At 37.6% G+C, this 24360-nt stretch overlaps 1 protein-coding gene across 1 annotated transcript; it reads left to right on the forward strand.

The window, feature by feature from the left end:
- The first annotated feature begins 1507 nt into the window (after positions 1-1507).
- On the forward strand, positions 1508-23307 carry LOC142860356 (sulfotransferase 2A1-like). The gene is made up of 6 exons (XM_075991484.1): positions 1508-1701; positions 2916-3124; positions 4790-4916; positions 14520-14614; positions 20207-20384; positions 23119-23307. Exons 1-6 carry the CDS (start codon positions 1569-1571, stop codon positions 23229-23231), a joined length of 855 nt encoding a protein of 284 aa, XP_075847599.1. The 5' UTR covers positions 1508-1568; the 3' UTR covers positions 23232-23307.
- Positions 23308-24360: the final 1053 nt, after the last annotated feature.

The raw sequence follows: 24360 nt of genomic DNA on the forward strand, positions 1-24360 counted from the left end.
GGAGCTGCAGATGGGTCTTGAAAATCAGGCAGGTCCCTCTGGAGACAATACCTGGCACCCTCCCAGGTCTGATCACCATAGAGAAAAGTTTCCAGGCTGTGGTTCACTTTAGGAATACAGCCCAGAGAGAATGTGTCTGGAGACATGGACTCTACACTGAGAGAGAAAGGGACACTTGAGCAACCACAGGGACAGATTGACCCAGCAGCTGTTTGTGAGCTTCCACTTATCTCTGGCAATCATTACAGAACCTTCTGGAAATTCTTTTGTTTGTAATTATGCCTTGGTTCCTGAACTAGGTCTGCAAAACAAAAAAAGACAGTGGAAGACCTGAGTGTCCCAGACTTGGCTATAAGGTGGAGATACTGAATGAAAAAAAAAGCTTGGTTACATCAATAAATACCTACACACACACACACACACACACACACACACACACACACACACACACACACACACAGGTCTGGAGCTCTTGATGCCAAGAAGGAGGTAGGAAGGAAAGTTGAGTAGGACTTGACGCCAAAAGAGTAGGGAAGCTTCAACTAGAAAATTTGGGGGTTTCACTTGTATCTCTGATGTCTGGGTCCTTAATACTCCACTGAGACATTAATGTGGATCCATTTGTTTCCCCATTGAAGAAGAAAACTACTACAGCCTCAGATGCACATTGTTCACTATCCCCAACTGTCCCAAGCTGCCTCAAGCACAGTAGATATGTTCAGGGTGGGACATTATAAATGTTCAGATGACTTATGGAGGATATCTATTTCAACAACAGGAGAGAGTGACAGACCAGGGTCTGGTAATCCATCACTCAAACTTTCATACAATTTCCACATGTTTCTTCAGGCTAGAGTGTATGCAAGAATTGAAATATTTTTGCAGCAGGAGCTTTTGTTCTTAGTTGTACACACTATGCTACATTTACTGTTTCCTGGGACTTTTAAAAAAACTTTCCAAGTGCTCAACTCAGAATACATTCATATACAAACAGAACTAAATGGACTTAGTATGTTATAATAACATGTGATTATATGCTTGTTTCAATAAATATTAATGAACACATAAATATGGGAAATGAAGGGATGGTTGTATGGGGAGAGGGCGAGGGTTGGTATCATATATGCAGCTAAGGAAATAAGAGTTTCTGAAAAGACAACCACTATTTAAAAAAGAAATTGCTTGTTGCAACATTTTATATGATCTCTGTAATTTTTTGCACATTTGAAACCACCCTGAAAGATAAATTGAATTATAAAGCATGATAAGTGAGTCCCATTTCTATGACCTAGCACTTGTTATTGAGTTTCTAGTTTGGAGTCATGAACTCAGGCTCAGAAATGCTAGAGAATGATTTCTGTATGTGTTCACAATTGCTTAATAAAACAACATTTGACTTACGGTTACAATATCTCTTTCTTCATCTCAGCAGTTAGTTTTGGAATGAACTACGGGCTATTAATGATTTCTCTTCGTTGTACTATAAATATTAGCTCTCAACATTAGCTAGAAGCTGTACAGGTGGCTAAAGGTGGAATCCTAACAGCACCCACAAAGAGCTCTTGGCCATGTCAGACTACCTTTGGTTTGAAGGAATACCTTTGCCTGCAGTAGGGATTGAAAAGGAAATACTTGAAGAAATTGGTGATAAGTTTGTGGTTAGAGATGAAGACACAATCATATTGACTTACCCCAAATCAGGTAAGGACTGTTAGTGAGAATGATCTTGAACTATATGAGGAAGGTTGGGACATTGATCATCATTAATTTAGGCAATGAGTAGAGTGTCCTGTATATCAGTTGTTTAAAATGCTTTGTGGGTTAGGAGAGCTTTCTGTTAGCACATTTACACTCAGAGAAAGACTTTAGCCTGCTCTTTGAGGTCGAAGATCAGTTAAGGCAGGATTATTTGGAGGTGGGAGTGGGTGTGAAGGAAATGGTAGGAGGGGAGGGAGTGGGAATTTTGGTTGGTATTTTTTTAAAAAAATCTAAAAATTATTTTTTTCAAAAAGGAAGAAAGAAAGAGAGCAATGTCAATGGACCCTAAGGCCGACTCTGGCATTGTTGTGTCTCTGTGTAGAAGAGTGAATGAAAAGGGAGAATCATGAGAATAAAGAAAGGAAATAACATCAATAGAAAAAAAGGCATGGACATAAGAATATGTGATGGAGAGTAAAATGTCATGGAGAGAATTACCATGGTTCTTGTTCAGGTTGTAGAAAGAGTCTCAAACTCAAGGAACCAAAAAGAAGCATCAAGACTTTTGGGGAAGGGATGTTTACTGGGTGGAGGAAGCATTGACCATTAGGAAAGTAATAGGTTGCTGACAAGGAATGTGCAATAACTTGCAAAGTGAAGGACAGTAGAATTCAGGATAAAGATTCAGACAATCGCCCAGGGAAGAAAGGTAGATAAATATCCACTGATTAATGAGCATGAAAACATGGATAGAGTGTGTGTGTTAAATAGACAAGAGGGCATTTATTTACCTTAAAGACAAGCAGTACTCACAGATACATTGCAGGATGGATGCATCTCAAGGGCATTGTATTAAAAAAAAGGAGCTCATCTAGATTTTTTCATGCAAGCTAGAACAGATTTTATAACTTCATCCCTGTGAAATATCTGGGATCTTCAAATTCACAGCACCAGAATGTAGACTGATGACAGGACTGCTGGGGATGTTTAGGAGGCAGGTGAAGTATACTGAGTATAATCTCCGTATTATCAAGTGAAGCATTGGGGATGAGCTACATCAATATACTTTGTGTTAACACCATGTAGACATTGTGAACACCACAGGTCTGTGTACTTGGAAACAGCTGCACTGTAAATAGTATGACTGTAAATTCTACTTGAGGCTTTTTTAGCAAATATGTTGAAATTACTCACCATCAATTTTTCTTCTTGTTCAGGAACTAACTGGCTGATTGAGATTTTCTGCTTAATTCAGACCAAGGGGAATCCCAAGTGGATTCAATCTGTGCCCGTCTGGGAACGCTCACCCTGGATAGAGACTCAAATAGGATATTCAATTTTAATCAATCAGGAAGGACCACGCCTCATTACCTCTCATCTTCCCTTCCATCTTTTCCCCAAGTCTTTCTTCAGTTCCAAGGCTAAGGTCAGTATCCAGTGGTTGAGAAATGCTTGGTCAAATGATCATTGAACTTATTCTACCATGACAGACCATGGAGCTCTTGTTTAAATGGACTCTGATTTTTTTTTAGGTTGAGGTAGGAAAGCTGGGATTCTCATGCACTAGGTGATATTGATGTGTTCCCTTCTCAGACTAAATCTAAGTACCATGATGTCAATCACCACACAGTGATCCTGGCAGATATATGACAGAAAGTAGAACAACACATTAGAGCATCAAGGAAATATATATACAGGTCAAATAGAATTAAAATTCTAGTATACAGTAGATATTACTGTTTTGCTGTCACCAAAGTTATTAATTAATTAGTTAATTAATTAGCTAATCTTGATTCTATAAATACCCCATGCACAGTGGGTGAAACACACAACACATACTACCTCATAGGTGAAACAACATGAACAGGCATCAAAACATGTAGATGTTCAACAGTTATGGCTCATCTCTATCCACTCCACTGTGTCTTGCTGGGTCTAGCTGTCCATTGAGATCCGTAACCACAGGAATCACCCATGTTCCGGATAGAAGAACTAGAGAAAGGTTCAGAAATATTCATAGCTTCTTGTTAGTAAGAACGTTTACTGGAAGTCCCTCCACCACAGAACTTAATATTATTTTATGCTTAAACTGCAAAGACACTCTTAGAGGAACTATCTCTCCTAAAAATACCAAAATTGAGTTATGACCATTCAAAAATATGTGTTTGTGTCTTATCTGAATTTGGCAAACTCTTGTCTGGAGAAATTGAGGCATAAAGAGATATATTCTAGAATAATTCCACAAATGCATTGGTTCAAAATATAAGTATCCTTTTATTAAATTTATTCACTTTTAACTTATTTATTTTATTTTTGAGATTACAATTTAATTGGATACAACACTCTCCCAACCCCTTCCTCCACACTCATTTATATAGCTCTCATTTTCCAGATTTATGGTATCTTTTTCATTGATTTTTATTATATATGTATATTTATACATATCTACATATGTATAAATACTTAAGTATAATCAATCAGCTCTGTCTGTACAATGTTCCATGTCTGTATGTTTTCTGAGATGAGCATTCAGCATTATGTGACCAATAGTTATGCTTTTCCCAAAGGAAATTGTTTTCTCTGACTCTTCCTTACTTAGTTTCCTGTAGGTCTGTGTTTTCACCACTGGTTAATGGCACATTGGCTTTAAGCTCTGCACCATGACTGTTTTGAGGGTTATATTTGGTAGTTATAGTTACAGAAACCAAAAAGTTTGTCATATCACAGATTGATTGAGCACAGTACTCAATATTCTGTGTAGATAAGTTACTCTTTCACAGCAGATGGATGATATTTCACACTGTGAGATATTGTTTTTGACAACTATAGAATCAGTGTTGGATTTTTATTATTGTTTTTGTTTTTTACAATAATAGTGACCTCAGTCATTTGGCTGTTATGTATTTGTAAATCAAATTAAAGACTGAAAGAGGATCTTGACTGTATCGTACTTAAGTATGGTTTTTCCAAATAAAATTAATAAATGATTTTAGAAATGTCATGATATTTGATTGACATTTCATATAAATTGTAACAGGTAAAAGTGAAGAATGACTGTATTGACCCTCATATACATGTTTTTCCATTTTAGATGATCTATGTCATCAGAAATCCAAGAGATGTTCTTGTGTCTGGTTATTTTTTCTTACAAATGACAAACCTTGCTAAGAATCCAGGTTCCCTGATAAAGTATTTTGAATGGTTCCTCAAAGGAAATGGTGAGTGTCCTATTAAATATAGGAGTTGCTATTGGCTCAAAGGCATTTCTTTCATTTTATTACTTTAAAAGTTACCAATCCAAATTTACACTTCCTCTACTCCTCCCACTTCCCTTCCAGTCTTCCACACATCCTTCTCTCACCTTCTCCAATATTAAGAGAGGACAAGGCACCCTGACCTGTGGGAGGTCCAAGTCTCTCCCCACTACATCCAGCTTGATCGCAGTATACATCTAAAGAGAAAAAAATCCCCAAAAAGCCAGTACATGCAGTAGAGACAAATCCCAGTGCCATTGTCATTGTCCCCTCAGTCTGCCACAACTGTCAACCACATTCAGAGAGACTAGGTTGATCCCATGCTCATTCGTTGCCCGGTCAGTTGGAGTTGGTGAGGTCTCATTAGCTCAGGCACATTGTCTTGGTGGGTGAACCCCTCGTGGTCTTGACTTCCTTGCTCATACTCTCCCTCATTCCACTCTTCAACTGGATCTTGGGTGCTCAGTCCAGTGCTCTGATGTCGGTCTCTGTCTCTGTTTTCATCTGTTGTTGGACAAAAGTTCTATGGTGATATTAAAGATAATCATCACTCTGACTACAGGATAAGGAAAGTAGAGACATATTCTCTATTGCTAGGGTCTTAGTTGGGGTCATCCTTGTTGATTCCTGGGAAATTTTCTAGAGCCAGGTTTCTTGCTGACCCCAACATACCTCCCTCAATCAAGATATCTCTTATCTGTCCTTCCTCCATCTCAACTAAGCCATTCCCTCAAGCTCTCCCCAAAACCTCCCTTCTCCGCACCTCTTCCCCTTTTTTCCTTCCTTCTACTTCTTTCCCTCATGCTCCCAAATGTTGTCAGGCAATATTGTCTGCTTCCAATTTCCAGGTGGATCTATATATGTTTGTCTTGGAGTCACCTTATTACTTAGCTTCTCTAGGAGCATGAACTATAGGCTCAAAGTCCTTTTGTTTATGGCTAGTATCTGCTCATGAGTGAGTAAATACAATATTCATATTTTTGTCTCTGGGTTAGCTCACTCAGGATAGTGTTTTTTATTTTCATCCATTTGCACACAAAATTCAAGATGTCATTGTTTTTTTTACCGCTGAGTAGTACTGTAATGTACAGATTGCCACACTTTATTTATCTGTTCTTCCACTGAGGAACATCTAGGTTGTTTCCACATTCTGGCTATTACATATAGTGTTGCTATGAACCATAGTTCAACAAATGATTTTGTCATAGAATTGAGCAACTTTTGGGTACATTCCCAAGAGTGGTATTGCTGGATCATGAGGTAGGTTGACTCCCAATTTTCTGAGAAAACAGCACACTGATTTCCAAAGTGGTTGTACAAGTTAGCATTCCCACCAGCAAAGAATGAGTGTCCACATTACTCCAAATCCTCTCCAGTATAAGCTATCATTATTGTTTTTTTTTTATTTTGCCATTCTGACAGATGTAAGATGGTATCTCAGAGTTGTTTTGATTTGCATTTCCCTGATAGCTAAGGAAGTTGAACATGCCCTTAAGTATTTTTGAACCATTTGAAATTCTTCTATTGAGAATTCTGTTTAATTCAGTACCCCATTGTTAATTGGGTTATTTAAATTTTTAGTATCTAATTTCTTGAGTTCTTTATATATTTTGGAGCTCAGCCCTTTGTCTGATAAGGGGTTGGTGAAGATCTTCTCCCATTTATTAGGTTGCCTTTTTGTCTTATTGACTGTGTCCTTTGCTGTACAGAAGCTTCTCAGTTTCATGACGGCCCATTTATTCATTGTTGTTCTTATTGTGCTACTGGGGTCATACTTAGTAAGTGCTCTCCTGTGCCCACACATTGAAAGCTACTTCCCAATTTCTCGTCTATCAGATACAGGGTGGTCAGATTTTTATTGAGGTCTTTAATCTATTTGAACTTGAGTTTTGTGCATGGTGATAGATATGGATCTATTTTCAGTTTTCTACAGTTTTACACCCAGTTCTGCCTGAACCAACTCTTGAAGATGCTTTCTTTCTTCCATTGTATACTTTTAACTCCTTTGCCAAAAATAGGGTGTTCTTAGGTGTATGGATTAATATCCAGGTCATGAATTCTATCCCATTGGTCAATGCCTCTGTTTTTTTGCCAATACCAAGCTGTTTTGATTACTGTATCTCTGTAATAGTGCTTGAAGTCAGGAATGGTAATGCCTCTGGAAGTTTCTTTATTGTATAGGATTGTTTTCGTTATCTTGGGCTTTTTGTTTTTCCATATGAAGTTGATTACTGTTCTCTCAAGGTCTGTGAAAAACTATGTTGGGATTTTGATGGGGATTGCATTGAATCTATAGATTGCCTTTGGTAGCATTGCCATTTTTACTATGTTTATCCTTCCTATCCAAGAGCATGGGAGATTTTTCCATTTTCTGGTATCTTCTTCACTGTCTTTCTTCAAAGACCTAAAGTTCTTGTGAAATAGGTTTTTCACTTCCTTGGTTAGTGTTAACCCAGGATACTTTATGGTATATGTGGCTATTGTGAAGGGTGAAGTTTCTCTGATTTCCCTCTCAGCATCTTCAGCCTTTGTGTATAGAAGGGCTACTAATATTTTTGAGTTGGTCTTGTATCCTGCCACATCACTGAAGGTATTTATCAGCTGTAGGAGTTCTCTGGCAGAATGTTTGGGGTCACTATCATATCATCTGCAAATAACAAATGTTTGACTTCCTCCTTTCCAATTTGAGTCCCCTTGGTCCCCTTATGTTGTCTAATTGCTCTTGCAAGAACTTCAAGAGATATGGAGAGCGTGGACAGCCCTTACTTGGTCTTGATTTGAATGGAATTGCTTTGAGGTTCTCTCCATTTAATTAGATGTTAGTAATCAGCTTGCTGTATATTACGTTTATTATATTTAGATATGATCCTTGTATCTCTAATCTCTCCAATACCTTTATCATGAAGAGGTGTTAAATTTAGTCAAATGCTTTTTTGGCATCCAATAAAATGATCATTTTTTTTTTCTTTCAGGTTATTTATATGATGAATTACATTGCTAGATTTTCATATGTTGTACCAGCACTATATCTCTGGAGTGAAGCTTACTTGATCATAATGGATTATTTTTTTATGTGCACTTGGATTCGGTTTGCCAGTATTTTTACTAAGAACTTTTGCATTTTCTTGAGTGAGATTGGTCTGAAATTCTCTCTTGTTTGAGTCTTTGTGCAGTTTTTGCATCAGGATAATTGTAGCTTCATAAAATGAGTTTGGGAATGACCCTTCTCTTTCTATTATGTGGAACACATTGAGGAGTATAAGTATTAGCTCTTCTTAAAGCTATGATCAAATAGTTTAATGATCAAATCTTAATTAATTAATATCTTAATGATCAAAGACATTTTAAAGACAAGATGAGATATAGTTTTGGATGGTCTTGAACTCTCTATTTAGTCAGGGGTGACCTTGAAGCTCTGTTCCTCCTGCATCTACCTCTTGAGTTCTAGTACTACAAGCAACTACTACCATGTTTTGTTTATTGAATACTGTGACTCAAAAGCACAGTGTCATGCATGTTATCGAACTTGGCTACATCCCCAGCCTTTAGTATATTATTTAATATTCAGATGGCTCCATCTTATTCCTCAAAACACAAACAATCTGTGGCTTCCAGACTCATAACCATGTTTATCCTGGTGATGTAGAATTTCTGTTCTCACACACCACTGCATAACAGGGTTCAGGAAGAGCTTGTCCCATGAAAACCCATTCTGGCATCATTTGGAGAGTCTGGTCTTTCCAGCAGGTATTATCTTATGTGGTGAATGAATTAGAAATGAACCACATATATAATGGCATTTGAACACTTGTTTTCCAGTTGATGGCAGTTTCTAATTTTTGAGACACAACCTTCCAACACATCATTGAGTGTGGGATTTGAGAGGAAGTAAATTCTGTTTTAATTTGCTCATTTACTTTATATCATGACTCAGTTTCCCCTCTCTTCTCATTCCATTCCCTCTTCCTACCTACCTCCCAACTCTACCTCCCAATCCACTTCTCCTCTGTTCAGAAAGTGACAGGCCTCAGCATGGGTGTCAACATAGAATGACATGGCATGTTGAGGTAGGACTAAACTTCTCACCTTATATTAAGGCTGAGCAAGGCAACCCACTATGAGGAATAGGTTCCTAAATATCAGCCAAAGCATTAAAGACAGGCCCAACTTCTACAACTAGGAATCCAAGTAAATCAAGCTACACAGTATCAAACATAAGAGGCGTTAAGTCAGTTCCATGCAGTCTCTCTGTCAGTCCAGAGCCTGTGGCGTCCTATAAGCCCATGTTTGTAATTTATATGGATTTCCTTTTGATAACCTTGACCCACCTGACTCATCTAATCCATCTCATTCTCTTCAGGTGAATTCCTATAGTGAAGCCCAGTGCTTTGCTGTAGGTCTCTGCATCTGTTTCCATTCATCACTGGATGATGCCTCTGAGGACAAGGTGCGCTGTTATTGTCCTGATTACAAGAGGTGGCCAGTTCAGGCTGTCTATCCACTGTAGCTAGTCCTTGATTTGAACATCCTTGTAGAAGCATGGGAGTTTCCCTAGCAGTAGGTTTCTATCTAACCCTAAAATACCCCCATCAAGATGTATCTCAAATACTCTCCCATTCCATACATTCTCCCATTAAAATCCATCATGTTCCCACCCCTGCCAGCACCCAGTTAACTCAGGAAATTTCTTCTATTTTCCCCATTTTAGGGACATATCCCCCTTTTCAATCCTTGCTACATTGCCTCTCTGGGCTGTTGATTGTTGCATGGTTATCCTTTACTTTACAGATAATATTCACTTATGAGTACATACATACCATATTTGCCTTTCTGAGTCTGGGCTTCCTCACTCAGGATGATTTTTTTAATTCCATCCATTTTCTTTCAAGTTGTCCGATGCCAGTTTTTTTTTTTTTTTTACCAGGTGAGTAGCATTCCATTGAGAAAATGGACCAAATATTCTTTATCCATTCTTTGGTTGAGGGGCCCCTAGGTTGTTTCCAGTTTCTGGCCATTATGAAAAATGCTGTTATGAATACTGGGGAGAGGATTGAAAAGGTGGGGCATTTCTGGGTCAGGTAAATCCTTGCAGAAGAGAATCTCACAGGAATCTATAAGGAAGCTCCAGCTTACACTCCTAGCATATCAGATATGTAGCCTGAACTGGCCATCTCCTATGACCACACTGGTTCCTAGCCCGACAGTAATCAGAGTGACATCATCAATAACAGATGGGAACAGATGCAGATCCATAGCCAACCATTAGGTGGAGTTCAGAGAATCCTGCAGAAAATGATGAGAAGGGATTGTAGGTGCCAGAAGGGTCAAGGACACCAGAAGAAAACTCATAGAATCAACCTAGTCTCATAGAGCTCACAGACACTGAACTGAAAACAAGGGTGCCTAGAGGAGATTGACAAAGGCCCTCTTCATATATGTTACAGTTGCGTAGAGTGGCTCTCTTATGGAACTGCTAACTTCTTATAGAATGTCTCTGATTCTTTTACTGGTTCTTGGGGCCCTCCTCCTTGTACTGGGCCAACTTGTTCATCTTTAATACATGAGGAGATGCATAGTCTACTACAACTTGATATGCAATGTTTTTTGGTTTTTTGAGACAGGGTTTCTCTGTGGCTTTGGAGCCTGTCCTGGAACTAGCTCTGTCGACCAGGCTGGTCTCAAACTCACAGAGCTCTGCCTGCCTCTGCCTCCTGAGTGCTGGGATTAAAGTCATGTGCCTGGCGGATGTGCAACCTTTTGTTAATATTCATGGGAGACCCTCCCTTTCCTAAACAGAAATGGATGAGGAATGTTTGGGGATGATAATAGAGGAGATATGTGGGTGAGGGACTGGGAGGAAATGAGTTAGGAAAAACTAAGGCTGGAATGTAAATTAAAGATAAACTTATTTTAAAAACTAAGGAAAAGCAAACAAAAAATCAAACTATTTCACCCATCCCTCTGGGCAAATCACCTGCTCCTCTCTCAAAGCCAGTCCTCCCTCATACCCATCACATCTGCTGTGTCCAGTGTCATTATACTTGTAGTACTTTGCTACTCCATAATTCTCACCTTTCCATATTTGTTCATCGTAATAAATAGCATTGTGAGCTAAGATATGTCATGAAGTATACCCTTTTGCATAAACAGCTTTACCTATAAATATTCATTGCAATGAGATGTGTTCGCATTCGTTTTCTCTGGCTTCTGCTATACCATCAATACTGGACTCTCATCTAGACGTGGATGAGGATATTATTGGATATCTTGGATATTCTATTATTGATCAGACGCATGATTATCCAGTGGCTATTGTTCCACAGGGCTTGTCCTTTCCACCTTCTCCAGAGCTTACTGATAGTGTCTATGTTGAGGTAAACCACTCAGTGCCCTAGATCTTGACCTCAATGGTAGCTGAGTTGTTCAGTCCTGGTCTTTGCTGTTCCTTTTCCTAATCCAAAAATGGCAGGCAAGGGGCAGGGTCAGGCCTGATTAATTTTAAGGTTCATTTTATTTTATGTGTAGATGTATTTTGCTTGCATACATTTGTCTTGCTGCATATGTGTCTGATACCCACAAAGACTGAAAGAGTATACTTACAACTATCATGTAGATACTGAAAACTGAATCCTGGTCCTGTAGAGGAACAGTGAATGCTTTTACCTGCTGAGCCTTCTCCCCACGTATACCTGTTTATTTTTTAAACATTTTAAACATTGGAGCACAAGACTGAGCTCCCAAGGTCCAAATGAGAAGCAGAAGGAGGGAGAACATGAGCAAGGAAGTCAGGACCACCAGGGGAGTCTTCACCCACTGTGACAGTGGGGCTGAACTATTGGGAGCTCACCAAGGCCAGCTGGACTGGGACTGAAAAAGCATGGAATAAAACTGGACTCTCTGAACATGGCAGACAAAGAAGGCTGATGAAAAATCAAAGACAATGGCACTGGGTTTTGATCCTACTGCATGAACTGGCTTTGTGGGAACCTAGCCTGTTTGGATGCTCACCTTCCTAGACCTGGATGGAGGGGGGAGGACACTGGACTTCCCACAGGGCAGGAAACCTTGACTGCTCTTTGGACTGTAGAAGGAGGGTGTTAGGAATGGGGGGAGGGCAGAAAATTGGGGGGGGGGAGTGGGAAAAGGGGGGAGAAGTCGGGGGAGGGAGTGGGAAATGGGAAGTGGGAGGAGGCAGAATTTTTTTCAATAAAAAAAAAGAAATAAAATATTTCCATATGCTTTAGAATTTCCAGTTTGGTGGAATTTCTTAAGGTAAATTCTCATAATTTTCTGAATTTCACTGGTGATTGTCATAGTGCTCCATTTTCATGTCTCCTTGTATTAGTTTTGGAAATTTTTCTTCCCTTTGGTTAGTTTACCCAAGGTTTGTCAATATTGTTTACATTTTGAAGGAATCACATCTGTTTCATTGACTCTTTGGTTTGTTTTGCTGTTGGGATGCTTTCAAATTTTTTATTTCATTAATGTCTGTGCTTACTTTACAGCTGCTGATTTTGGCATTTGACTTTTTCTTTTTCCAGAGAGCCCTAAGGTGAACCATTAACCCATTTATTAGATATCTTACTGATTTCTTAATGTAGGTACATTGACCTTTAAACATCTCTCTTAGGTTTGTTTACATTGCATCACACAGATTTTAAACTCTGTTGAAATCTCAGTTCTAACAGACCTTTTATTACGTTATACTTGGTCTTTCTCTCTTGACAATTTCAATGTGCTTTCTTTGTTTACTTAAACAATTCTGAGGGAAGGTTCTTTTTTGGACTTTGTGGTGCCCCACTTTCCAACTGTGTCTGAGTTGGCTTCTGTTCCAACAGAAAGCAACTTATAGAGATGTTGTGGAATATCATTTTAAGATGTGTTACAGTCATTTATGTTGTAAAACATTTATTATAATGTTTCAAAGATGTGTTGCATTCGTTTATGTTCAATTTGTTTAACTCTGTGAAGCTGTGAAACTTTGCCTGTCTAAAACACATGATGATCTAATAGAGAGCTAAGCAGACAATATTGAGGCAGGAAAAAAGGATAGGCAGGGCTGTTAGGCAGAGAGAACCTAGTTAAACACAGCCACTAGGTCTCATGACTTGATATATATAAACTAAAGTGTTAGAAAATAATATATCCAGGCTGAGTAACATGGTAAAAGCCTTCACTCATGACATTTATAGGATGGATACAGTGGATCAATAGTTCAAGTAATCCTTTTCTACAAAACAGACAGAGACAGCCTTCTTGACATTTACTTTGTAATCCCAGCCTCCAAATAAACAAATTATCTTCAAAAATGACCTCTAAAGCAAATCAAATGTTAATTATCAGCAACGTATATGTTATTGGCTTATTTTTGATGCTCTCACTAACATGCTTTTGTTTTTTTGCTTATTTTCAGACATGATCAGGTGTATCTCAAATTGGCCACTAATTCACAATGTAGTGGAAAATGACATTGAAGCTCTACTCTTCTCTTGACTCTAACTCTGAGTTTCAGTATTATAAATGTGTGCCACCACTTCTGGCTTGGCTTTTAGCAATTTTTGATGGGCATGGGTGTGTGTATCCATGATTGTATGGAAACAAATGTGTAACTATATTCTTGTGCCAAAGCTTGAATGTGGAATACCACCAACAACATTAGGTGTTGAATCTTAATTTCTATTTCGTTCAATAGTTTGTGAGGATTCAAACTCAGGTGCTCATACTTACAAGGCAAATGCATTCCACTGAGCCATCACCTGAGACCAGCTTTCAGTCTCTTTAAGTGACTTAATTCTGCCATTTCTTGTGGAATTCACTTTCTCTCTACAACTTCTCAGTAGGTCATTTACCCTCAGCTTTCAATTAAATCTTAGAATCCTTGAATTCATATATTCTACTGCTCTTACCCTGACTTAACTCTTACCTTCTTTCCTGATTTGATTCAGTTATTTCTTCAGATAATGGGTAACAGTGCAAGTGTGAAATGGAGGCTGAGACAAGAAGAGAGTGCACTAGACCAATATCTATTGTGAACACATCACAATAGCCTTAGGAATGTAAATCAAGTTTGGATGTGAAGGTGGCTGTCTATGCTTGGAAGGTCTCTACTTGTCTGTGTTTTGGAGGCTTGGGTGTTGAAGAGTGATATTGAGTAGTGGGGGAAACTTATATGGGGAAGTCAATAGAATGTGATCTCCCTCATAATTATCAAGATAGTTCTTCAGACATGATGGAATTAAAATAGTCCAAGCCTAACCATGTCCAGAAACCTCTGGCTTACTGTATTGGTGTGATTGCTTTCCCCAACACATGCCTCAGTCATTGATACCCAACAGGAGGATGTCTCCTCATGGCATCAGTGGTAAAGCAGTGGGGTGATGAGCTGACTAGTGTTTTTTATTTAATCAGCTCATTGTAGTGTATGTATCATTTGTTACATTGAATATTGTAAATGTCAGTTTGATTTTTCTTAATAAAGGTATCTACCATTTGCACAAAAGTGAAGAATATCAGGCAGTGCTCACTTTTATTCTTTGTAATCAACACTTTCTTCCTCCCTTCACACAGTTGTATATGGATCATGGTTTGAGCACACCCGTGCCTGGCTGTCCATGAGAGAAAGGGACAACTTCCTGCTTTTGAGCTATGAAGACCTGAAACAGGTAACCAACATTCTTATTTCAACCACAAACCCTCTCACAAACCCACCCATGGAGCACCTCACATTCCTCAGTGTTGCCATGTCAGTGTTAGGCTCATGAACACTCAATAAAAGTTAGATTATTGCTTATGTTCTTTATTGACCTGCATCTGACATTTCCTCTCCAGCCTCCTAGTCCATTTTCCATGTCTTCTTTATCCTACTTTACCTTGAGAAAGGGAGGGGTAGCTCACACTTGCACTACAGGTTTTTAATTCTGTCTAGGCAGCACATTTGATACATCTGATAATGCAGTGGTCAGTGGTTAGTGGGGATAGTAATGTTATTCTACTGTTGTGCCAAAATGTATGTCATCTACCCTTGACTGCAAAGAAGAAAACCATCAGTGAGTTCTGGGATAATACAAGTGCTGGAGTATAGGGGAAACTCCACCCAATGGGAGGTGTGTTCGCCTTGGGCTAATGTTTACATATAAATCTGGTGGCTTGAGCCCCACTGGCACCTTCTTTGTTGTATCTCCTGCTCATCACTAGATCCCTGATGTTGTAAGCTATTCCTTCATTAAAATTTGCTGTTTCATATTAAGGTATCCTGGTTATTACGCCGTCTACACTGGAGTCACATGAACAGTACAGAGTGCTACACAAATCTGACTGGGCATCTACAGGGTGTAGACAGTCAGGAAAGACGTTGTCTTGTGCTCTGCAGTACAGCGGATCCTTAAGGATGGACTAGATTACACTACAGATATCCAAATTCTTAGTAGAGAATATTTAAAATGTCTCACCATTAAATAATGCCACATATTTAAATAGACTGGTATATTTAAATAGAATGGTATACATTTACCTGATCATTGAAGGTTTCATTTCATTAAAATGTCCAATTGATGGTATAAGTATGTTTAAGTGCTTTGGGTGTGTCTCAAATATCTCTTATTTTAAGAAATTAAAAAAAAATACCTCAGCAGGGTGTCACTTGACTGAAAATTTAGCTCTGAGACATGGAGTCAGATTCAGGGGTTCTAGATCATCTTTACTTGTATGGTTGGTTTGAGGTAAGTGTTGGCCACAAGAGACATTGTTTCAAAAGACCATTAAGAAAAAATAATTTTGTGTATTTTATGTTCACTTAGTTAAAAATACTCCCTCTTGATGATGGAAATTACAAAATAATCCCACACTAGTTCAGGATTATGTATTATAAATGTTTATTTATTTAGGGGTAGGATCACAGATCACAGTCCTCTGCACTAATGGGAAACAGGAACTGAAGATAGGAGACAAAAATGAGAGTCCAAAGAGAGAGAGGCAGAGCACTCCTTACATTTGCATTTATACTATGAGACCATGCCCTAGTGAGCTGGTATATTAAAGGTTATTGGATGAAGGAGCTCCCAAGGAACCTCCCCCTTTTGTTTAAATAAAAGAGTTCCAAACCTAATACAAAACTAAGTACAATAGGAACGGATATCAAGTATAAAGTTAGAATTACAACCTTCATAGACAATATTAAGCAAGGAACACATCCTAATGTTTTAATAAACGTTCTATCCTAAGGAGTCTAAGATTGTAGTAAAAATGGCTTGACTAGATCATAAGAGGATGGTAATGATGACTACCTAGTCTTCAGCCCTATTGAAGACCGGAGAAGGGAGATAATATTAACTTGAGTAGGCAGGAAGCACAATCAAGCAGCTTCCAAAATGTACAGTAGATGACAGAGACAACTGGCTGCCTAGGCAATCACTCAAAGTCTCATTTGCAATGTTGAATCTGCCAACTTTGGCTAACACCTAGAGTAACTGACAGACCATTTTCAGAGGCAGGAAATTTTTCAGAACCATCTTACAATGTCTTGTGAATGTTCGGCAGCATTTTTTCTTGTATCATGCTGGGTCAAGTCTGGTGATTGTGCACTTTGTCATTGGTCAAGGCATAGGCAAAAAGCCAGTTTTGCCAAGAAAAAAACAAACTCCAAGTGGAGTGTCTTTGGTGCTCAACACTCTCTCAGGAATAGATCAATGATTGCCAAGAGCAATCGTGTCTCACATTAACAAAATCCCAAGTTATTTAAATGCCATGTTCTACAGATCTTTGAAGGAGTTAAACTTTACCTAGCTATGTGGATAGATACAATCTATCTCTATGTATCTAAAGAACCTGATTAGTTTAACTGTATGTAGACAAACATGGATGACTATTGACATATAATACTTAACACCTGTATAACTTAAAGACTAAGACTTCATATTAGAATATTAAACAATCTTTAAACAACTGTACAACAAATGAGTACATTAACCTCAAAATGTAAACAATGTATAAGTATCTTGATCACAGGTAGAAATATATTATGTAATATGATAAATATATCCTAAAATTGTATCAATATACAAAATGTCTTAAACACAGGTAGAAGCATGCGTGTATACAATCTAACAAAATAACTTTGCATAGGTATACAAACATACAGATAAATATACAGTTAAGCGGAAATCAGAGCATATTCAATATAACAAATAGAATTTGAACTTACATCAATATACAAAAATTTATACCAATGTAAATTGTCGGTAAATAATAGCTCTCAAGTATTCACTCTATTGCTCACTATTATTATTATTATTAGTGTGAGTAAATTCACACTAATCTACCTATCATCCCATTCAGTTTTCCTTCTTTATTTTTTTCTGGATTTTTTTTTTAAATCTCTGAGGCTACATAATTTCCACCCCAACTCCCAACCCTATATGAATTATAATCTTTCCCAAAATGGTGTCCCTAACCCTAAGGACAAAGTTTCTTGGGGAAAGGAGATGTCATCTTCTAGAGTTGCTTTCAGCTTTCATGGGGGCAATGTTCTTTCTATGGGATCCTGTAAATGTAAAATGACAGTTAAGTTTAAAATTACTGTTTTATATACTTGTGTAAGGTCTTTGAGTAGTCGATAGGTTTTTTTTTTTTTAAAGTTCTTATTTGAAGTTCTGACCAAAGCATTGTAAGAAGGCTCATCATTTCTGGAGCTGGTTCCCAAAAACTGGTCTCATAGTAGCACTATCAGCATCATGATGTCTTAATTAACCAGGTGGAGTGATTGTTGTCGGCACCATCTTCTACCTGGAAGTTTCAAAGGTTACTGCAAGAAAATCTAGTGTTCATTGTTGAAAACTTAAACATTATTCATAATAGACATGTATTCAATGAAAGATATGATATACACAAAATGGGCATGAAGAAAAGTAAAATATTTCCTTCAAATCTATCTTCTTTCTGTCCCATACCAGATGGCTCCTGACATGAGACAAAAATTCTGAATTTTTTTGTTTTAGCAACATGCTTGGATTTAGAGAAGGATAGTCATTGTCCAACTCCAAAGCCAGCTGTTATTTTTAATTAGAGGTGTACACATGTCTGGATAATTAAATTTTACCATGCAAATGATGTCAGATTTCTCTTAGCTTGGTGAATCTTTCAGCATAGATATCTTTTCATCTTTAGGCATCTAAATGTCCAAGTTCTCTTGATTCTTTGAAGATGAGTATTTTCCTTAAAGACAAGAACAGAACTGTGCCCCAACCCTTATGAGGTTTTCTTATGATTGTCACCTCTGTGAATGAGCTGTCATTTCTCTTTCTCAAGAGGTTTCTCTTTTTCAAATCAAATCTTTATCAATTTTGATGATATCCATAGCTTTTCCTCTCCTGCAGAAACAGGTGCGAAAGCACTTCCCCAACGTAGCTCCTCTCCTGGTTTCCATTTGAGGTCAGCATATGCTTAAAATATACCAGCTGATTTAATTCAGAATTTTTGTATCAACAAACTAAGATCTATACCAATGCAAATCTCTATAGCATATTCACTTTTAAATGTAAAGACACATTTATAGGCAATGTTGGGAATATGGGCATAGTTCTGCCTAAACTTCTTCCTGCTGTTTTTTGGGTGAAGTAATTTTTGAGGGGTGTTTAGGGAAACCTTTGACGGGGTCTTGGTTCATTAGACAACATTAGCCTGGAATGAATTCAAAAGTTCTCATCCTCTGTGGAAACAAAAGAAAAATCTCTTTTCCAAAGCAACATATCCTTAGACCCAAATTGTGAAGTCAAGATACCTTAATAATATATGCTAATTTAGCTTATCAGCCTGTACAATGAAATGTCTGTGTATTTGCATTCCCACCAGCAATGGATGAGGGTACCCCTTCCTCCACAGCCTCTCCAGCAAAGGCTATCCTTGGTGTTTTTGACTTTAGCCATTCTGACAGATGAATTGATTCCATTGGTCAACATCTCTATTTTTATGCCAATACCAAGCTGTTTTCAATTCTGTAGCTCTGTAATAGAGTTTGAAGTCAGTGATCGGAAGACCTCCAGAAGCTCCTGTATTGTATAGGATTGTTTTGGCTATCCTGGGTTCTTTGTGTTTCCATATAAAGTTGATTATTGTTCTCTCAAGATCTGTGAAGAATTTTGTTTGGATGTTGATGGGGATTGTGTTGAATTTATAGATTGCCTTTGGTAGAATTGCCATTTTTACTATGTTGATCCTACCCATCCAAGAGCATGGGAGATCTTTCCATTTTATGGTGTCCTCTTCAATTTCTTACTTCAAAGCCTTAAAGTTCTTCTCAAATAGATCTTTCACATCCTTTGTTAGAGTTACCCCCAGGATACTTTATGCGATTTGTGGCTCTCGTGAAAGGTGAATTTGTGATTCCAGCTTAAGGGTATCTGAAGCAAGAAGATTATGTATGTGATGGATATATGAGTTATAGCATGATAACCTAACTCAATACAGAATAAAAGCTCCCTGAAATAAACCCAAGTAATGAATATTGACATCATTCTTATGAAAGTGCTACAAAACTATATTATTTTAGTTACCCATAGGAAACAGTATTACATGGTGTAAACATTAACTTTTCTCAAAATCTTTGTGCACACTGCCTACATTCCCATGTATCACTATCTGAAAGTATCTCTTGAAGTCTCTTTAAATGCTCAGGCAAATGGGGTATGGTGATCAACACCTTAAATGCCAGCACTTAGAAAGCAAATTCAGGTGGTGGATCCCTTACCTATTTGAGCTTGAGGTCAGTCCAGTCTCCATATCAAGTTCCATCCCACCAAACAAAGCTGCATAGTGAGAACCTATCTAAAGGAAAAAATATCCCAGTGCATTTAGTGGGCGTGTTGGCATGCATCTGTGAACACAACTTTACAGAAATAACAAACTGGAGAATCACATGTTCCAGGTCTTCATCTACTACAAAGTAAGTTTAAGAACAGCCTTGTTATGTGAGATGCTGTCTCTAGTATCCTCTCCTCCCTAAAAGAAATCAGTCTCTGTCTTTTAGGTCCAGACATCAGACACATTGCCAGCCCCACTCATTATAAAATGCTGTGTGTGTGACTTCTGCCATCTGTAAATGCCCTGTTTCTTTCCTCAAATCTTTCAATGCTCTTTTCATTTCATGGTGTCATTTCTTTCTCCATGCCCCCTTTCCAGTGTCCATCCACAGTTAACTTCTCTGCATCTGTTCTCTCAGATCTCTCTGCTCATTAGCATCTTTTTTGTTTCTTCTATTTTAGGACACAAGAGGAACTATAGAGAAGATCTGTGACTTCCTAGGAAAGAAATTAGAGAAAGATGAGCTGGATCTGGTCCTCAAGTACAGTTCCTTCCAAGTCATGAAAGAAAATAAAATGTCGAATTTTAGTATACTCCCAGAAGTTATGATTCCTAATAGTTTGAAACTCATGAGGAAAGGTGAAGAAAAATACATCTAACTTCAATATATGTCAGAATATGTGGAGAGCTTGTTGTTTCAATGAGACTATAAGAAAGTTGGGAATGTTTCAAAAGTCATTGCTCATTACAACATAGTTTCATAAAGACCTTGCAATGGAATCTTTCCATGTTGATGATGTGGCTTTCAGGAACTCTGAAAAAGAATTGACTTGTTGTGGGAGAGTATCTTGGCATTGCATATGTCCAGTACCCTCAATATAAAATGAAGTGCAGACATGTTGCAATGAGGCTCTGTAAGGCTCCCTGTATCTTAGAACTCAACTCTAAAAAAAATTTCAATGCATGGGACAAACATATACCTGGGATGATAAACACTGAAATCACTTCCTTCAAAATGATTTGAAAAGCGGTTGAATATGTCAAGATTGCTGACTCAGCAGGCTGACTCCAGACCCCATAAAGACAATGCAAATTATTCACCACTGCTACAATATAATGGTTTTATTCAACTTAAATTTGAATTGTTTCAGACTCAGGGCTACTCAGTTGGTTCTGAATTATCTCTCTTGGAATAGTAATATCCATTTTCTCTATGTCTGTGTTACCTCTCTATGCTGGAAAGAGATTGTGGGCATGGTTTCATTGCTTTAAAATTAAGGAGTAACTTTGCCAGAGTGAATAACACCTGGAAACTCACCTACACCTTTCTAGCAAATAATTGGTGAGATGGGAGTCAGTGTTGAAGAAGAAATGGGTCAGATGTCAGGTCTCTGGAGATGAGTAAAGAACTAGGGTATAGATGCAGGAAGCAGAGAACAATGGATTTCATTTTCTTCTACCAATAATTTAGATACTTCAGCCTTTACCTTCAGGCTTCCTCCATCATAGAGTGGTGGAGCATGAGACCAAAATAGGGTTTTAACTCTTCCAAAATATAGTATGGCTCCTGTATCATATGTCTCAGTAGGATATATTTATATTCATTTACATACACATATATGAGTGTGATTGTATGTATGTATATGTGAGTTTGTGTACGAATGTCTAAGACATTAATCTTAGACAGAGACAGAAAAAGACCTACAAGAACAAAGGAAAAGTACTTTTAGAACAAAAGCTTGTTCTAAAAGTGATGATAACAAACAAGCTAAGAGTAGAAAAGGATACTTATAAGTTTCTACCGTAACAGATGGCAGTATTATATCCATATACTATAGTGGTATATTATTTGAATATGGTATATCAATAATTACCATTTAATTATGAATTCTTCATATATTCTTTAATAAATACTACTAGAGGCTTAAAAACTTACATGATTCTTCCAGAAAATAATGTGATGTTCTGGAGATATGACTCAGAAGTTAAGAACAATGACTGTTCTTCTAGAGGTCCTGAGTTCAATTCCTAGCAACCACATGGTGGCTTGCAACCATGAGTAGTAAGATCTGGTGACCTCTTCTGGCTTGCACAGATACATGCAGGCAGAATGATATATACATAACTAAGAAACAAACCTTTAATAAAGAATGCAATATGATAAGGAAAAGGCTGACCTTTATTGCAAATCTTTTTCACTTCACAAGAATTCATCTATATTATGTTGGGTAAAATCTCAAGGACTCATTTTTCTGCATCAGCAAAATGGAACAAAGCCAATAGCTTCTTCACTCATTCAGGAATGCTTTCAACAAACCCATGTTGAGTATGCTCCCTTTGCCTGATGTGCTTGATTAAAGGAAAGATTTTACAATTTACAAATCATTTTACAGTTCAAATATATTATATTTTGTGCATATATGCAAAATAGAAATGAGTAGAGCATGTCAAAGCATCATAACTATAAAATAAAAAAACAGCAAGGATAGGGGATTTACAGTTTTGCTTGGAAGAAAGGAAGAGATGATTACAGTGTCATTACTAAGAAAACAAAAGAACAAGACATTATTGTATGGAAGATATGAGCACTCCAGTGTGAAGGTACACACTACACAGTGTGAACAGTTCGACAATTTAACATTACAACTAGAGACATATTATAATGTGGTTATCAAAACCAAAGTATTGTAAAAAGACAGAGGATGAAATAATGTAGATGTGCATACATTCCCAAACACCATACTGATTGAAAACAGGAGTCCTGGGACATTCACTGCTGACTGTTTCTGGGTCTCCTGCATCTTCACTGTTATGTAGTTCACAACTGTGCATATCTCCAGCTCCAAGAGATACACTGCCTCTAACTTCTGAAGGTACCTGCTTTCATGTGCACCTATACAGATAATTAAAATTAACTTTAAAAGATGTTTTAAAAGTTGCTTGCACGCTTTTCAGAACTTCTCTAAGTAAACAACATAATGTAGAAAGAACAATTGAAGTCAGCTTGGATAATTAAGATAAAAAACTCTGTTGGGATGAACAGTGTGGTGCAACCAGGTATAGTGGGGAGCAGAAATAATCTGGTCATCTAGAGTGTGAGCTAGTGTTGATGCTGTTAGATTTTGTAGTTGACAGGGTGGGACAGAATAAGGTGGGTCAATATTTCCACAGAGATAGAAGTCTGTTTGCATATTATTGCAAAGCATAAGAAGAATTATCTAGGGAGTCACTGGTAGTTTCACTTTATATACTGTTTGTTCCATGTCAAGTATGTGAAGAGTGGATTGAGGGATATGTTAAGCATTTTAAGTTAAGGAGTGATAGTGTTAAGATCATCATTAACCCATCTTTGTGTCTGCTTCACATTTTCCAGGCACAACTGGAGACTGGAAGAATCACTTTACAGTAGCCCAAGCTGAAGCCTTTGATAAAGTGTTCCAGGAGAAAATGATTGGTTTCCCACCAGAACTGTTCCCATGGCAATAAATTCTTAAAACTTTTAAATCATGTATTTGTACTGTAAATGACTAGGTGTGTTCAAAAAATAAATCCTATAATTAAATTGTGTAGTTCTTTAATAATTAGTAGTAGCAGTAGTGATAATAGTAAGAGTAAAGTAGTGCTAGCTTTATTGTGTGTGTGTGCTTACATTTAACATGATCGAGGCCTACTTATTGGGGTTTTTGTCCCTCCTGGTACCCAACAAACAGGAAGCCCCAAAGAAAATCTCACAGAGATCTCTATACGTTATAAAGCTGATTGGCCGTTTAGGTCAGGCTACTTAATAGCTCCTGTAGCTTATGTAACCCCATTATTCTGATCTATGTTATCCATGTGGGTCAACCTTTTTCAGTGGGCAGACCACATCCTGTTGCTTCGGTGGTCTGGGCAGGAGTGGGACGGATCAATTTCCTCCTTCCCAGAATTCTCCTGCTCTCATTGCATCACCTCTACTTCCTGTCTTGTTTTCCCACCTATACTTCCTATCTGGCCAATCAGCGTTTATTTAAAACATGATTGACACAATACAGACAATTGTCCCGCACCATTTACACATTTCTGTGTGTAGTGCCTTCAGAAGCCAAAAGAATGCATTGATTCTCATGGAATTGCAGTTACATGATGCTGTTAGCCACCTGCTTTGTGATCTAGCAACTGAAATCAGATCCTATACAAGGGTAGTACAATGCTCTTGACCTCTGAATCATCTATGCAGCCAAGAATCTTGGTGTCTTGAGTCATCAAATAACTGTTTTTCTTCATTTATTACTGGTCTGTTATACATTGTCAGCTAACTCCAATGTGCTTCATGTAATTAGCTTCAAAACAATCCTTGTAATATTTTAAACATAGAAAACCTACAATAAACTGTACTTTTTACTTTGTGACATTTAGGCAAAAGGAATAAATAAATTGTATCTATAGAGATTTTCAAACCTCATTCAAATAGTGTATGGTATAAGACTTTTATAAACTTACATTTACTTGGAATATCATATTTGAATTTCACTTTTTCTTCTTTTTGATGAAAATGTTTAGTGGGCATATAAAATTATTGACTTTATTATGAAACTCTGATATATACATGCACAATATTGTAATTTATCCAGTATTG

This window comes from Microtus pennsylvanicus, chromosome 1 (genome assembly GCF_037038515.1).
Source record: "Microtus pennsylvanicus isolate mMicPen1 chromosome 1, mMicPen1.hap1, whole genome shotgun sequence".
Classification (NCBI taxonomy): domain Eukaryota; kingdom Metazoa; phylum Chordata; class Mammalia; order Rodentia; family Cricetidae; genus Microtus; species Microtus pennsylvanicus.

Coding starts and splice junctions, on each gene's coding strand:
- LOC142860356 (XM_075991484.1), top strand. CDS start 1,569: ATGTCAGACTACCTTTGGTTTGAAGGAATACCTTTGCCTGCAGTAGGG. Junction 4,917..14,519: donor ATGGTTCCTCAAAGGAAATG/GTGAGTGTCCTA, acceptor CCCTTCACACAG/TTGTATATGGATCATGGTTT. Junction 20,385..23,118: donor TTTGAAACTCATGAGGAAAG/GTGAAGAAAAAT, acceptor CACATTTTCCAG/GCACAACTGGAGACTGGAAG.